At 40.0% G+C, this 18,097-nt stretch overlaps 1 protein-coding gene across 6 annotated transcripts in view; it reads right to left on the bottom strand.

The window, feature by feature from the left end:
• Positions 1-7,218: 7,218 nt before the first annotated feature.
• Positions 7,219-18,097, bottom strand: part of wdfy4 (WDFY family member 4) — a 79,949-nt gene continuing 69,070 nt past the window's right edge. For 5 of the 6 annotated variants that reach the window (XM_061951031.1, XM_061951070.1, XM_061951062.1 and 2 more), the window contains 9 exons: positions 17,052-17,261; positions 16,863-16,983; positions 14,417-14,574; positions 11,935-12,093; positions 9,208-9,387; positions 8,704-8,886; positions 8,165-8,252; positions 7,509-7,623; positions 7,219-7,433 (listed from right to left, as the gene is read on the bottom strand). In XM_061951031.1, the coding sequence (XP_061807015.1) occupies positions 7,370-7,433; positions 7,509-7,623; positions 8,165-8,252; positions 8,704-8,886; positions 9,208-9,387; positions 11,935-12,093; positions 14,417-14,574; positions 16,863-16,983; positions 17,052-17,261 (1,278 nt within the window). In that variant the 3' untranslated portion in view covers positions 7,219-7,369. The other variant, XM_061951106.1, reaches the window with a different exon arrangement.

Below are 18,097 nucleotides of genomic sequence, written 5' to 3'. Positions count from 1 at the left end.
GGTGGACCAACATCATATTGAACCCTATGGGTTAGGAATGGGATGGCACTTCAAGTTCATATGTGAGTCAAGGCAGGTGGCCAAATACTTTTGGCAATATACTGTAGTGTGTATCTATGGGCATAGCCATTTTGAATGTAACTAATTCCTGTTAGAAACCACATGTCTAACAGTTTTAAAGTGTGTCGGAATAAAAAAAACATTCAAATGAAAGGCAAAGAAAGTTATGCTCATGAAAAACATATTTGTGATACTTCAGCTCAACACAATCCACTCACTAACCAGTGCAAAGGCTAAAGAAAAGTAGAAACCAACATTTTTAAATGTACCCTAAACCTTAAAGCAACTAAGATATTAGCTTAGAGTTTATATTCCATTTTAAAAGTAAGTGCTACTCATAACACAAAACAAACTGGCTTGCATTTTTAAGTTTGATATTTGCATCAATAGTAAGCAGCCTGTTAGCTTAGCGCATCTTAGCATATAGAGTAAAGGCTAAATAAATAGTCAGCTGTATCTTATAGTTTAAGCGTGTTGTTGTAAATTTTTTCTAGAGAAGAAAAGTACTGTTTGATAAAAAATCCTACTCATAAAAAGTCAGCTGTGCTACTTTAAATCAAACCAATCAACATTTGTGGCTAAAGCGAGCAGCCTGTTAGCTTAGCGTAGCTTAACATACTGGGTAAAGAAGAGCAGTGTAAATTAGTCATTCTTGTAAGCAATTCAGACTTTATCAAAATATGTATCTTATATTTGAAAAGTGCATGAAAGAAATACAGTGTTGCCTCGCCACTTTGCGGTTCACTTACTATTTCAAAGTACAATTGCGTACACCTCGATGTCATATTCCTCTATAGCAGGCGTGTCAAACTCATTTTCCTTGAGGGCCACATCGCAGTAATGGTTGCTTTCAGAGGGCCGCTTTTTAAAAAATTAATTTATATTATGCATACGGGTAATAACCTGTGATTAATCATCCATCCATCCATTTCCTACCGCTTGTCCCTTTTGGGGTCGCGGAGGGTGCTGGAGCCTATCTCGTGATTAACCAAAATGCATATACATTTGATTATTAGATTTTCTTATGTATAACTTGCTTTAAAATCATAAATAAAGGTGACAAGCAGAAATGTTACTTTGTTTTTATCTCACAAAAATAGTTTTGCAATACGGCATATAGTACTATAATTGTCATGATCAGATAATATTAAGGTTTAAAATATGCATTTTTTTTTCTGTCAAAATTGAAAGAACGAATGCATTTAGTAAACATTTAAAAAAAAAAAAAAAAAAAGTATTTTATTTAAACCCATTTTTTCCAGGCTTTCTCGGGCCACATAGAATTTGACACCTGTGCTCTATAGTTTGCTTATCGCCCTAACCGCTCCACAGAGGACGCCATCTCCTCTGCACTCCACTTGAGCTTAGAACATCTGGAAGGAAAGGACACACACGTGCGGATGTGGTTTCAGGACTTCAGCTCGGCGTTCAACACAGGACTTGGTGAGCAAACTGGCGCCCCTTGGATTCAGTACCCCTTTTTGCAACTGGCTGCTTGACTTCCTCACAGACAGACACCAGTCTGTGAGAGTGGGCGACAACACCTCCAGTGCCATTTCCCTGAGCACCGGCTCCCCCCAGGACTGCATCCTGAGTCCGAAGCTGTTCACATTGATGACCCATGACTGCTGTGCCAGGTCCACTACTAACCACATTGCGAAGTATGCGGACGACACAACAGTAGTGGGCCTCATCCGTGACAACCACAACATGGACTACAGGGAGGAGGTGTGGAACCAACAACCTGGTCCTGAACGTCGACAAGACCAAGAAGATCATCGTCGACTTCAGGAGGCACCAGTCCAGCCACACTCCACTGTTCATCAACGGCACAGCAGCGGAGATTGTAAGCAGCACCAAGTTCCTGGGGGTGCAGATAACTGACAATATGACCTGGTCCCTATACATAGGAGCTCTTGTAAAAAGAGCTCAGCAGCACATGCACTTTTTGCGTCGGATGAAAAGAGCACAGCTCCCTCCCCCCATTCTATAGAGGCACTATAGAGAGCCTACTGACCAACTGCATCTCTGTCTGGACTGGAGCCTGCAGTGCCTCAGACTGGAAGTCTCTGCAGAGAGTGGTGGGGACGGCGTAAAAGATCATCAGGACTCCTCTTCTTCCTATTCGGGAAATTGCAAAAAGCCGCTGCCTGACCAGGGCTCAGAAAATCTGTAGAGACTCCTCCCACCCCCACCAGGGACTGTTTTCACTGCTGGACTCTAGAAAGAGGTTCCGCAGCCTCCGTAGCAGAACCTCCAGGTTCTGTAACAGCTTCTTCCCTCAGGCAATAAGACTCTTGAACACATCATAATAATCCCCTCAATTTCCCCCCAAAACGGATTAACTCGCTGGAATATAAAGACAATATAACATACATCCATAAACGTGGATGCATATGCAAAAGTGCAATATATTTATCTGTACAGTAATCTATTTATTTATATCTGCACCTTATTGCTCTTTTACCCTGCACTACAACGAGCTAATACAACAAAATGTCGTTCTTATCTGTTCTGTAAAGTTCAAATTTGAATGACAATAAAAGGGAAGTCTCTAAGTCTATAGGGTTTGGAACATAGCCATATTTGGATTAACTTGTGTAATAAGAGTTTGGTTTGCCCTCACCCCTCAAATATAACCCTATCCTCCATACTCAAGCCATGGATGGTGCATGGAAAAAGTAATCTGAGATAATAGTTGTTATGATTTGGGGCCAGGTACATAAAGTAAATTGAATTGAACCGAGGGGCACAGGGAGTCCATCCTACCAAAATGGCCTCAGCAATTAGCAGCAAATAAATTCTTAGGGGGTGTTGGCGTTATGCACTGGCAGGCAGGAAAGGTGAATGTCAGGGTGAAAAATATCGCAGGCAAAAGAGAATGAGTGACTGTGAGTGGGAGCAGCGGAGATGATGATGAGGATGATGATGCTCATCATCCCCCACAGTTCACACTCGTCAATCGGTATGAACCTGCTAATGACTACATTTATTCAAATTAGACTAATTGTAATCATGGTTAATAATTAGCTTTACAGTGCATTATAATTGGGTTAGGCTACAAGATGGTTCTGCCTTGGCGCTATAATTTATTTGATTTAATTACTCTGAAGAAGGCGACGCTTGGACATCTCTGTCGTAAAACCAGCCATGTAGAGAGAATGGAGCCGGCCGTTGTCTTTAGAGAAGGTCATTGGCGGCTCTCCGGGAAAATTACGAGGACTATTTTCCACTCTATTAAGCTACTTTACTTAGCACAATTAGCCACACACACACAGAGGTTAAAGACAGACCTCTTCCCGGATGGTGAGGAGGAAAAAAGAGGTACAGGAGAGCCCGAACCTATGACACAAACACAGCTTTAAGTCGGTAATGTTAAGCTTTGCCTGTATGCAAAAATGCAAATGTTACAATTGCTTAATAAAAACTATCAATTAGGGTTGGAAACGTATCCCAAATTCAAAGTCTGCAAGGTCCCTATTGGTTAACATCTCTTTGCTAGCGATCCAAACATGCATTGGACACACACACACACACACACACACAAACACACACACAGTTTAGTCAAATATGAATGATGGAGGCACAAATAACTAAAATACCACACATTTGTAAATGCATCACACCATAAACAGCTAAATATTTGCAGCTAAGAATGCTGGCATGCTTGCACACCATTGTTTGTACTTCATGAGAGGTGCTCTACTACTAACCATTAAAAACCCTTTTCATCATTCTCATGCTGGCTAAACATGCAATTTGTTCTCTTTGCTTTCTCAAAAACACTAAAAACAAGATGCAGCATTAGCTGTTTTTTATTGGTAAAGTAAGAAATACTGTACTAAATAGAAATAGAAGTAATTGTTTTACTATCACCATCATGAAATCCTTATAGGGAACTGCACTTTGTTTTTTGGAATTTTGCCTATCATTCACAATCCTTATGTAAGACAAGAACACGTTTTTTTTTGTAGATTCTAAATAGTAAATAAATGCGATCAAATATCCGCTTACAATGAAGCCTATGGGAGTCGATCTATTGTGCCCTTAAAACTCTTCAAAAAAACATTAAAACACCTTCATTAGGGTTTTTTATACATGTTGTATAAATGTATAAAGTATTTATGTAATGTACTAACTGGCACATCTATAATAAAATGTAATATGTAAGCATATTCGGCGCATACATTTCAAAAACGAATCACAATGTTCCCTTTTTTCTTCAACTACATCACTGATTGCTACCCACTGCAGACTTCATGAGAGCCAACAAACATAATAAAACATCACTTACTGTACAATGTCTGCTCTCAGCAGGATACCGATTGATAGGATGTTGATATATTCCCGTTTAGATGAAGAATGAGACGCAAAGTGCTTTACATGGTGAAACCGATTATCTGTCGTTGTGGCTTGTGCAGCCCTTTGAGACACTCGTGATTAAGGGCTATATACATACACTTTGATCTACATCGTTGAGCTACATTTAAACCAGTGTGGGTGGCACTGGGAGCAGGAGGGTAAAGTGTCTTGCCCAAGGACACAACGGCAGCGACTAGGATCGCGGAAGTAGGGATCGAACCTGAAACTTTCAAGTTGCTGATACAGCCGCTCTACACAACAGAGCCATGCCAACGCACCAACTTGCCAGAGTATGTCCTAATCCTTTTACCATCAAGGTGAGAGGCATGATTTGTGATCTAGAAAAAACTTTCACAAGCTCCGACGTGAGAAAGCAGCTCACCAGCTGATGATGTCAACTTAGCCAGACAACTATAAATAGTTTGTCTGCGTTAGCACTTATAATAACAGTATTACTAATACGTGGTTAACTATCAAGTCACTAAATGTAAATGGAGTATTATTGGCGGTTTTTGGATGGGTATTAATTGAGTTTTATAGGTCGAATAGAGGAGCTCCCATTGGCTCCGCTGTAAGCAGACTTTTAATTATGAGTTACAATGCATAAAAAAAAAAATTCATCCGTCGTCTTGGAGGATTGTGAACGATAGGCAAAGACAGTGCAGTTCCCCTTTAAGTAACACTTTTAACTGCCATACGAATGTAATGAATGACAAGGTAAAGGCATCTACTGGTAAAACATGCAAACCTGCTTTTTGTTTTTACTCAAACTCAAGGCCTAGGGGCCAGATGTGGCCCATCACATCTTTTTATGTAGCCCGCGAAAGCCTGGAAATAATCTCAAAGTACTGCATCTTTCTAACTAAATTTGTCCCTGTGGGCCATTTAAACAACAAATAAACAATTTATCTACTGCAATAAACTGCACATCATTTATACTTTATTAAAAGATCTTGCAACAAATATTATATATTGTAATACAAAAAATGTAAAAATTAAATAAATATATTAAATATTCGATTGCTGCTACTCACCTTGATTTATGATTTCAAAGCACGTTATCCATCAATTTGTATATAAAAAAATTATACTAAAATACATAGGTATTTGTGTAATAATATTATGAGGCAATTATACATAAATATTCATATATTATTCACTGTTATAAGTGTCCCTCTGGATTAGGCCTTCAGTGGAAACAAGTTTGACACCCCTGCTCTAGATGAAATGAAAATGTTCAAACATTCAGTCAATTTTGTGCCTTTGTTGTATTAGCCATATTGTACAGAGCAGCCAGGACAGACTATCAGTTTCTTACATTGAAATAAGTTCTGTTTCTGAATCTATTGTCACCATTAAACTTTTGCTTTATGCCGTCATTGGTACCCTTCTGTGGTGGCATCACAGTAAAAATGCAAAATATGTATATAATATTTAAAAATAATAATTTATATGCTAACTGAAATCAAGTTCTGCAAGAGTCTTAACTTCTGGAGTTTTGTGTGACTTTAGAAACATATTTTACATTAATTAAAGCTTTGATTGAACTCTAGATTATACAGCTTAGATCAAGTTCTGCTGAGACACAAGTAAGTCAAAGTTGCATGCGATTAATCACAAAAACATTATTATTGCATTGTACATTTATAAATGCAGATTAATCGCAAAATTTATTTTGACGGTACATGCTACTTTGCCTTAACCGTGGATGGTTACTTGAAAGGTGGCACGGGATGTTATTCGGTCAGTGATCAGGTCAACGCATACGCCAGTGCAACCGGTGTATTTGCTGGCAAATGTCACTTCAAAAAGCAAACCAAGGCAATTTGCATTTATTGCAGCTAGGGATGTCCGATAATGGCTTTTTTGCCGATATCGTCCAACTCTTAATTACCGATTCCGATATCAACCGATACCGATATATACAGTTGTGGAATTAACACATTATTATGCCTAATTTTGTTGTGATGCCCCGCTGGATGCATTAAACAATGTAACTTTACCATGAATTGAGGTGGGCGGGGTTTGGTGGTAGCCGGGGTGTATATTGTAGCTTCCCGGAAGAGTTAGTGCTGCAAGGGTTTCTGGGTATTTGTTCTGTTGTGTTTATGTTGTGTTACGGTGCGGATGTTCTCCCGAAATGTGTTTGTCATTCTTGTTTGGTGTGGGTTCACAGTGTGGCGCATATTTGTAACAGTGTTAAAGTTGTTTATACGGCCACCCTCAGTGTGGCCTGTATGGCTGTTGATCAAGTATGCTTTGCATTCACTTGTGTGTGGGAAAAGCTGCAGATGTTATGTGATTGCGGCACATAAAGGCAGTTATGGGTTATTGGCGCTCTGTACTTCTCCCTACATCCGTGTACACAGTAGCGTTTTAAAAAGCCATAAATTTTACTTTTTTGAAACCGATACCGATAATTTTGAAACCAATACCGATAATTTCCGATATTACATTTTAAAGCATTTATCGGCCTATAATATCGGCAGTCCGATATTATCGAACATCCCTAATTGCAGCGATTAATTATCTGAAGCATGATAAGTTTTTTAAAAAAGCATCGAAAAGCTTGTGAGGCAGCTGTTAGCAATAATGCTATTAGTGCGTCAACAACAAGGAGTTTTTTGACAACATTGTTAACAAAAGTACCACCTTTAAGTAAAACAACACTGTTGTAGCAATTGCGATTAATCACGATTAATCAAAATTCAAGAGTGACATTATTCTGATTCAAAAAAATTAATCGCTTGACAGCATTAGTTGTACGACATAAAAGAAAGAGAGCAAATGCTCAGGTATAGCTAAAATGTTTAATTCAGTTTGCAGTTTCAGTATTTACATAGAAGAGTACAGTACTGTACTCGTTATTCACATTCACGGTCAAATGTACTGAGTTCAAGTCTTGAGTGAGGCACCAACAATAAATGCTACACGGCTGGAAGAAAGCTCACTCACAGGTACATGTGAAAACTCGGCCCCAGGCGTCGCCTGCCAACAACGTAGCATGGGTCCTACGCAAACACAGCAAAGCATGTCAGTCTTGCAACACAACATTCTAAATGTATCTTCCGTTACTGTGAGCGTACCTGGACATGGCCAATGCTGTGATAGCTGGAATATTTTTGCTGCGATGAATTCCGTTGATCTCCCGTCGCAACACCAGACGTCTCTTCCAGTGTTTAACCTCCTTTGAGCCACTTGCTAGGGAAACATCAGCGCAGTGAGAGTTGAAAATTATAATCTGTTCATCATACGCTCGTAATCTTAGCTCTTCAATCCCGCACATTCAAATAAAAATGATCGGCCTGTGGTCACTCAATGGCCTGCTAAGGTGAAGAGAAATGCCTCAAATACAAATGTTACATAAAGGGTAGTCTCAGTGTAATTTGCACAATGCTCCTATGAGGTGACATGGGGCTGTAACCAATGTATACCAAATTAGATCTGGGTATTATTGCTTTCTAAATTATAAACGCATACGCACGTCAGCAGATTCACTCATCAGTGTTTACTGCCTCTATGCTTAATAACTTTATAACAACATCATTCCTGCTAGCCCTAATGCTAGCGAGGGATATGAAAATAATCATCTCACACCTAAGGATTCATCTAATTAGAGGTGTGTTTCCTTGCGAAACTTAAAAAATGAAAATATGTTTGGTTTCCGCTCAGTCACACCCACTTCATCCTGTCTTTTACAAATAGATCTATATCGCATCGTAAAAAAAGCAGGCAGCATTACCGGCGCTCGCTGTTGAGTCTCGCCCTGGGGACACAAGCTCTTCTGGAGGGCCAGTTAATTGTCTTCTGGTGTACTCTGTCCTCCATATCTGTGTGAAAGACACATAACGAGTAGAAAAATCAGACATAATTCAACATAATAGCAAACACACACATATGCAGCGGTGCGCACACACTCTCCATAACTCAAGGTAATAATAAAGTAATAACACCAAGTGTGTCTGTGGTGTGTGTGTGTGTGTGTGTACACGCATGTGTGCGTGAGTGTGTGTTGCACTGGCACCCATTCCAAAGCGGAGCCCAATTTAAGAATTTTCAGCTTGATTGCAGCAAGGCAGTGTTATGCTTATTTTAAACACACACAACCCATATGCTATTATTATTATTATCTTGATGGACACTGAGGCTGCTACCTGCGAGGCTAATACCAAAGTAACGACACATTCAAACGCTGTGCAAAAAACACTACATAAAACAAGAAAATGATGTCGTTATTAGTCCGGCAAAAAGTTCTAAGGGGCGACTTTAAAAGACACTCACCCGTATGGTGCCGTCTGCACAGCCGGTGACCACCACATTCCTGGCGTCCCACTCCTGCCGCTGTGAGAAGCTGACACAAAGGATGTCAGCCTGAGGCCCACAGGAAGAGTCAGAGCAAGCTAGCAGTTGACCCTTCATGGTCCACAGGTACAGCACAGGCCCAGCACATGATGCAATCTCACCCTTGGATAGAGTAATAGAGAGTCAACGCCCTTCAGTGCACAAATGTACAGATAACGCTCACAAATAGGCAGGGGCGCCGCTAGGGATTTTGGGACCCATGAAAATAATCTTTACAGGGCCCCCAACACAGTGTCATTATTTTTTCTGTATTATAATTTCATCATCATTAGGGGCCTCTCTGGGCCCCCCTCCATCATGGGCCCCTAGAATCCGTCTCCTTTACCCGCCCTTTTCGGCGCCCCTGCAAATAGGATACAGTGATGTATAATACCATCCTGCACTAAGCTAAATACATTGGACCGATAAGGAGGTGAAACATACCGTGAGATCATTTACTGCCACTGCACAGACACTGCTCGTATGTCCCACCAACTGCGTGACGTAGCTCAGCTCTTCCAGATCCCACAAGATGCACGTCAGATCCCTCGAACCGCTCACCACCAAGCTATGGACCTCAGATGCAGTCAGGCATGTCACCACATCAGCGTGACCATATAGTGGCTGTGGGTAAAAACAATACCGTAATCAGCTTTAAATGTAACAAAAACATGTATTTAACATTTTAGGTAAGTTAAACTTGTGCACATGAACTCAACAAGGAATTACAGAAATATGCTCAAGAAGAACAATGTTAAGTCGTAATTGGGAGAGGAACCATATTTGGTTACTTGTTTGAAAATGAATCCTGCAAGCCTCACTGTCACGTAATTTCGCCAAGAAATTCAGCAAAGAAAACTGATCAATACTGATTTAGTCTTCCAATGGTCAGTATCACAAACTGCATTAAGCTCAATTAGGTTCATTGTGGCGTATACATTTAAAAGTTCTCCCAAATGCCAACGGGTGGCTGACATTGATGATGCGTCAGATTGATTATATATATGAACATGGGGTGTTTATTGCTCCACCTGTGATAGTAAACAGGCACTTACTTTGTATGGTGATCATGATGAAGATGACAGAAAAAAACAATATGCTTATATGATAGAAAAGACTGTAAATGAACATAGAAAACGTTAAAAGACGACTGTCAACAAAAAGTTTCTTCCCCTGCTCACAGTGCCACCATTATCCACGCCACACAGGTGTATGCACTTACCATAATGAAAAGACTACACCCACGGTGCAACCGACAACCAATCAGTGCAGTGCTGATGTGACTTATGGTACGTTCCATTTGTACTGGGAAGTCAAAATTTTCGAGTCCCTAGTCAGAATTTCAAGTGCAATGCCCCTCGAGGCCAGATTTCCGACTCGGAAAGTTGGGAGCATTTTCACCACTCCTGAGTTTGTGTCAGAGATGGCTGCACTGAATGTAAACAATAATATATGCTTCTATAATATCAGTTTTTAGCACTTCTGATTATGTTTTGGTCGCAGTAAATTAGCAATATTCAATGTATTGTTGGACTGTTTTCTATGGTAATGTCACTATAGCCTAAACTACATTTATTTCATGTGGTATACACACTGTACATCGCTAGCAATAGCGTCGGTTTCCCCTTTTCATCCACCGTGATTGAAGGTTGCAGAAAACGTGCATTTTTTTCCATAAGTATATTCAGACAAGGCATGCTCAAAAATAGCTTTCGTGGATGTGGCCATCTTGATTTCCGACCTCATATCTGGAAGGCTCACAACTCAGCCGTGACGTCATTCCGAGCTCTGACTTCCAACTTTCGAGGTAAATGGAACGCAGCATTATAGTGGCTTTGTGGAACAACTGACGTTCCAACCAATGTGTGAGTATTTTATTCTTTGGTTATTTTTCTTACCATACTTATTCATTTATTTTTATTTTTCAGGCGTTTTGTCTTCTATTGTTGTTGTTTTAGTGTTATGAACTATGCCTGAGTCCTAAGTAATGTAATTCAAATGTGTAATTAAATATTGTAACATAATTATGATATGTCAGGAATTTAAATCTAAACATAATAAAATATTTTGCCAAACAAAAGTCTTGCAAGAATTGTCCAGTGTAAATATATTGAAGTTCAACCCCATTTAAGGTAAAAAAAATGTAAATGAAAAAAACATTAAAAAAATAAAATAATAATATATATATTATTATTATTATTATTTAACCTTCATTGTAAATTATTTTTTACAATGTGTATTATTAACTTACAGTAGTTTTACAAAACAAAACAAAAAATAAATAAACTCAAAACTTGTAATATTTTAAACACTCATCACTCAGCTGTTGAAAGTTAGTATCCTTAGTAGGGATGTCCGATAATGGCTTTTTGCCGATATCCAATATTGTCCAACTTTTTCATTACCGATACCGATATCAACCGATATATACAGTCGTGGAATTAACACATCATCAAGCCTAATTTGGACAACCAGGTATGGTGAAGATAAGGTACTTTAAAAATTTTTTTATAAAATAAAATAAGATAAATAAATTAAAAACATTTTCTTGAATAAAAAAGAAAGGAAAACAATATAAAAACAGTTACATTGAAACTAGTAATTAATGAAAATTAGTAAAATTAACTGTTGAAGGTTCGTACTATTAGTGGACCAGCAGCACGCACAATAAAGTGTGCTTCCGGACTGTATCCCTGCAGACTGTATTGATATATATTGATATATAATGTAGGAACCAGAATATTAATAACAGAAAGAAACAACCCTTTTGTGTGAATGAGTGTAAATGGGGGAGGAAGGTTTTTTGGGTTGGTGCACAATTGTAAGTGTATCTTGTGTTTTTTATGTTGATTTAATAATAAAAAAAATTTAAAAAACGATACCGATAATAAAAAAACGATACCGATAATTTCCGATATTACATTTTAACGCATTTATCTCTAATCTTAGGACATCTCTAATCTTTAGGAAATAAATGTAAAGTACAGGGGGGGGTAAAATTGTTTGATAGATTTTGTATACAAGGAATGTATGAATATGTTTTCGTATACTTGAGATATTTTGATCATAAATGGTTTTTTTGGTCAACCACACATGATAATGGCTAATATCTGGTAAATATGGCTTGAATAACTCAGTTTCAGTGTACGTCTAAATAGCGTGCAGGCTCACCTGTCTTAGTTTCATGTGCACTCGTTTGTCCTTGTTGATCGCCACATCCCACACACAAACCACAGTGCTGCTTCCTGCTGTGATGATGGTTGTTGGGTTGGGACAAGCAGCGCACAGCGTGGCCCCCCAGTCACATAAAATCTCGCACACAGCGAAGGTCTTAATAAACATAAAAGCAAAGACATGAGATACAGTGATTATCGATCAGGTCCTAAGTCTGGGACCTGATCAACTAAATCCAAATACCACGTGCTAAACATTGTGTGCAAACTATAAAATTGTGTGTACTACTAGTGGGCGTGTTGTGTGTGATCTACTAAGACTGTGTGCAAAAACCTTCTTCAATCAAGGTTTTTGCGTGTACTATACAGGGCTTTCACCACAAAGACACTTGATCATTTACTGCGCATTCATGTTATCATGCGCCTACTAACTGTGGCTTTTTGCTATGTTTTAAAACAGCAGACATGTACCACTTTATGGTACATGTCTGTGGCACTGACTGGGAATGTGAAGAGAAATATGTAAGAAAATGCATATTGCAGGAAAGTTTTTTTCACATTGGAGATATGTTAATAATAGGGCTGTCAAAGTTAACGCGATAACGCGTTAACTATAAATTTCAATAACGGCATAATTTGTTTTATCGGGCGATTAATGCGAACACTTTCTTTTTGACACTTGCCATAGCGGTGGTACTCGGTTGCTGTTCACTTGCTACTGATGAGCCACAAGCGAGCAGAAATGGACTAAGGAAAGTCTACCTAATGGAAATAGGGAAAAAGGTTCAAAGCCATGGCACGTTGTTCTCCCAACAAAAAAGGACTATTTTTTGCCGTGAGAAGAGGCGACATCCTTGCAGCAAACGACTGCTGCGCGTGTCGAAAGAGGTGGGTGGTGCTTCACTTCTATGTTCAGATTACGATTAAGGTGCAGTGATAACATAACATTTAGATTGTTACTGTGACTGCTTTAGTAAGTAAGATGACATAAAAGCTCAACAGAAATAAAAGACGGTCGACATGACGCCGAAAGGAGACTTTTTTTTAATTGCAAACAGTCGATCCGACAATAAAACATGTCAAGACACTTTCTCAAAACAATCACACACTTTTCCGGCTTCAAAATTAAAAGCGCTACGCTATATGGTAAATGGTAAATGGCTTGTACTTGTATAGCGCTTTTCTACCTTTTTAAGGAACTCAGAGCGCTTGGACACTATTTTCCACATTCACACACACACACACACACACACGTTCACACATTCACACACTGATGGCGGGAGCTGCCATGCACGGCGCTAACCAGGCCCATCAGGAGCAAGGGTGAAGTGTCTTGCTCAAGGACACAATGGACGTGACTAGGATGGCAGAAGGTGGGGATTGAACCAGTAACCCTCAGATTGCTGGCACGGCCACTCTCCCAACTTCGCCACGCCGTCCCCCACCTGTACATCCGGTTTAACTACATTTAGGGTTTCTCCTTAATGTACGGCTTCATATTAGCAGCCACACCTAACAAAATAAAGTAATATAATGTATTGTAGCGTCCAGGAGAAAACAAACAGAGTCTGACTTTCTTTTGAGCTTTTATTGCCAATTGTATGATAACAACGAGCCCAATTCCAACAGGTATTTCCTCCGTGCACACACATCGTCCTCCGTGCTTCACTCCTAGACACACAATACTTGTTCATTCTCTCTAAAATATTGTCATGCAGCAATATGAAGACCATTAACTTCACAACAAGTAATGTACAGAATATCAGAAGCATTTATTCAGGTAGAAATATCACAGATTACAGCTGGGATAGCCCCACTGAAAATGATCTGTCTAAGGTACACTTGTTAATGATGAAAAATTATACCTATCTGCGATTAATCGAGATAATTTTGAGTTAACTATAAACAAAATGCGATTAATCGTGATTAATAATTGTAATCGTTTGACAACCCAAGTTAATAGTATATCTTCAATATGAAAAAACGTCATTAAAACCCCCTCCAGCAGACACAAAAAGACATCAATTTAATTCCTTTTAATCAGCCTCTAAGTCGTCCAGCAGCTATTAAATTATAAAATTATATTGCTGAATAGACAATATATCTGCTATTTTTATATTTGATATGTTAACAAGTACATGTAGGATGGTGCTGCTTTCTCACAGCTGTGTGTGTTACTGTGTCAGTTTGCACATACTTTTCAGACGTGAAAAATAAAGACGCAAAATAGCGCTCGCAGTTGAGTTTTGTTCTTGAAAAATCAAACAGAACAATTATATTTGCATCTTCTCCTACCAGCATTGTGGGTTATCTGATGATCAGCATATATTCTGCATATTAATGAAGACAGACACACTAAATGGATTGCGCTCCCTAAAGCGACGCAATCCTCTGTGCGCACATTTAGTAGATGAGCTTTGCATGTGCCTTTGGTGACTACAATTCAAAAATTTAGCAGTAACGGCAATGGCTACACTAACCTTGTCAGTGGCGTAATTTCCAAAAGTGCAGCTGTTGTCAGGGAAACCCCAGCTGAAGTAGCAGCTCAGCAAAGGTGACAGGAGGAGTCGGTTTCTCTCTAGAACAAGCACTTCTTTCTCCAGACATATTATTTGACCGACTGGACCTCTTGGCAGCTCTGTCGAAAGATCATAGAGTGTATATTACATAGTTTGTGACTGCAAGTGGGGCACCAACAAAAGGACCAACATGTTTCCTAAATGTTCTAATCTATTAATTAAGGACTAATTAAACTAAATATACACATACAATGCTTACTCCGGCTCAAAATATGTAAATATTGTATTAATGGCCTATAAAGAAACATAACAGATTAATGGGTTAGGTACATTTGTATAGCATGTCATTAAATAAACAACAGAAAAAAGGACAATTAGGGCAGCAATATCCAGATAAACCAGAAACAGTGAATGTCCTTGGGGGACACCTGATTCAAAAGTTGAGTGTAAGAGTGTCTCGCTGTGTGTGCAGTCAGAGAGAGATAGAGCGGCTGTAATTGTTCTTGTAATTCAGCTATCTGTGCAGGAAGAGGAACAAATCATTACACCCTGTCACCAGATTTGCTTTCTAAAGTCCCCAGAAAGAAGTAAATTCTGCGTGAGTCCAGGCATTCCTCCACCTATTCATCTCTATCTGCTTATTGATCAGATCAGACACTCTAAGATTTAATATGAAAGGTAATATGCAGGAATCTCTCCCTGAGCATTTGCGGCTTCATCTCCTCTCCCTCAGTGGGCCTGTAGGGATATTCCGATTATTAAGTAGAGCTCAGCAAAAGAGTCATCTCCATATTGTAGTTTGAACAGATAGCGCCTTGCTCTCCGTCCATAGTGCAAATTAAAATATGGATGCTCTTGCGCTGTTCCAACGATCCCCCCAAGACCGGGGCACATCTTGTATATAATAATTGGCGTCAAATGGTGTGAGATAAAATAAAAGGGGGGGAGACACACAAAGTGGTGGCAGTTGGAGATGACAATAATTGCATGCATTTTTTTTCCCTGGATTGTAACTATATTATTGGAGTCAATGTTACCCTTTACACTTGCTGATGCTATGTTAAAATATGATGAATAACCTAATATAATGAATAACTTTAGGCCATGAAGTGAATTAAAACCTGAGCTATTCTAATGAAGTGTCATGAGCAGGTTGCGTAAATGAGCACAGTGTTGAATTTTTGCATATCATTCAATGTTTACCTTGAAAAGCGCTCTAAACCTGTCGGACTGTGAATACATCAACCCTCTCTAGGTCTCTCTACGTTGATTTTCCGTGCCATTTAGGACTGGGCTCTAATTTTGCCTTCAAGGGACGCCATTCTATTGTTGATTTGGAAGTATGCTTCCTGATATTTTCATGCTGAGCCTGAAGTTTCTCTTTAGCTTTCATCTGAATGTTTGGGACTGCAAGTCTTTCTGTTTGTAGAGCAATTTATCTTTCTGACTAAACAATCTCCCCACAGGACTTCCCGAGGGACACGGTCGAATGCCTTCTCCAAGTCCACAAAGCACATGTAGACTGGTTGGGCAAACTCCCATGCACCCTCAAGGACCCTGCCGAGAGTATAGAGCTGGTCCACAGCTCCACGACCAGGACGAAAACCACACTGTTCCTCCTGAATCCGAGGTTCGACTATCCGGCGTAGCCTCCTCTCCAGGACACCTGAATAGACCTTACCGGAAAGGCTGAGGAGTGTGATCCCACGATAGTTAGAACACACCCTCCGGTTCCCCTTCTTAAAGAGAGGAACCACCACCCCGGTCTGCCAATCCAGAGGTACCGCCCCCGATGTCCACGCGATGCGATCGATCTACGTTCCCATCCTCACCTATGGTCATGAGCTTTGGGTTATGACCGAAAGGACAAGATCACGGGTACAAGCGGCCGAAATGAGTTTCCTCCGCCGGGTGGCGGGGCTCTCCCTTAGAGATAGGGTGAGAAGCTCTGCCATCCGGGGGAGCTCAAAGTAAAGCCGCTGCTCCTCCACATCAAGAGGAGCCAGATGAGGTGGTTCGGGCATCTGGTCAGGATGCCACCCGAACGCCTCCCTAGGTAGGTGTTTAGGGCACGTCCGACCGGTAGAAGGCCGCGGGGAAGACCCAGGACACGTTGGGAAGACTATGTCTCCCGGCTGGCCTGGGAACGCCTCGGGGTCCCACAGGAAGAGCTGGACGAAGTGGCTGGGGAGAGGGAAGTCTGGGCTTCCCTGCTTAGGCTGCTGCCCTCGCGACCCGACCTCGGATAAGCGGAAGAAGATGGATGGATGGATGGACTAAACAATCAGGACCGCATTCCCTGTCACACTTCCACACTTGTGGGCCTTTTTATGATATGGAATTTTAAGTGAGAGGAAATGGAACAAAACACTTGTTTTTGAAGGCTGTTTTTAGCATCAAAATGTACCTCTGAATGGTTGGGCTGCCATCTTGAGTTTGTCCAGATTGAAGAAAAAAGGCATCGGATGAGGTGGCGAAGCAACATCTTTCTTTGTGCCACAACGAGGCGGATGAGGTTTGATAAAGAGCTACAGCAAAAACAAAAGATTATTTTTAAATTTTTTAAAACTGTTTGGAAACGGGTATTTTTTTTTACCTGTTTGGGAATCTGCCCAAAGTTGCTAACATAGCCCAAAATTGTGCTTTTGAGGAGCGGGTCTTTCACATACTGATGGCCCCTTTGGCCGTAAAAGTAAGGATGGAAGGTGTTGATGCTTTCAACAGCAGCGGGGCCTTGTTGCCGGTACCCGAAAATCAGGTCAATCCACAAGTGGAGGTGTGAACTCACGTAGTCACTTTCCAAGGCCTGTGATAAAAAAGAGAGTCAACAGTCGACTACTAGTCAACACAAACGTATGCAGTGGTTTGGTATAACTGTGACACCAACATTCAAATTTTTAATACGAGATTTGAGCAACACTAGAAACTGGTTTTAACATCCACAAGCAATCAAATTAAAAAAGGTACTGTGTGATTTCCTTGAAAAGTCAATTTAGAAGTCAGACACTGCAGAGTTGTGTTATGAGCTTGCCACCACATTGGCATTAAAGAATGATTTGTGCAGAATTAGCCAGAGATTGGTTTTGAAGAGTTAATAAGAAAAAAAAGGGGACATAATGACCTGCTGTGCGCTTGCAACTATTCTTAATAATCCCACCCTCGAGTAACCAAAAAAAAACCTCATAACAAGGATGTATTGTCTTGATTTAATTTGTGTATGGAAGAAAGAAAATCGTTAAAAGTTACTAATTTTATGAGAATGGTGGGCAGTAGTCGAGTAGATTGTGCAGTGATAACAGTTGGGATGCCCGCGGGATGGAGAAAAGGGAGAGTCAAGCGCAAAATGATCCAATAAGCTTACACAAGGGAATAGCTGAGAAAAGAGAGAGAGCTTGTAGACTAGATGCATTGTGGGAAAAATAAAGGCCTTCCTTGAGTTGTGCTGAATAGGCTTGTTGTCCTACAGACACGTTTTCATTGATAAGCAAGAAAACTGGCCATTATATTATAAAAAAAAACAAAAAAAACATTACAATAAGTGTGTGTTGTGAAAAAGACCTCCACTATATACAGTAATTGTAATATGATTCAAGATTAGTGCAACAAACACTATTACTATACACTGTATACGGTTTGTTTTGA

Source organism: Nerophis lumbriciformis, linkage group LG02, assembly GCF_033978685.3.
Source record: "Nerophis lumbriciformis linkage group LG02, RoL_Nlum_v2.1, whole genome shotgun sequence".
In the NCBI taxonomy this organism is placed as follows: domain Eukaryota; kingdom Metazoa; phylum Chordata; class Actinopteri; order Syngnathiformes; family Syngnathidae; genus Nerophis; species Nerophis lumbriciformis.
The sequence above is the reverse complement of the archived record's forward strand: the minus strand, read 5'-3'. Positions and strand labels throughout refer to the sequence as shown.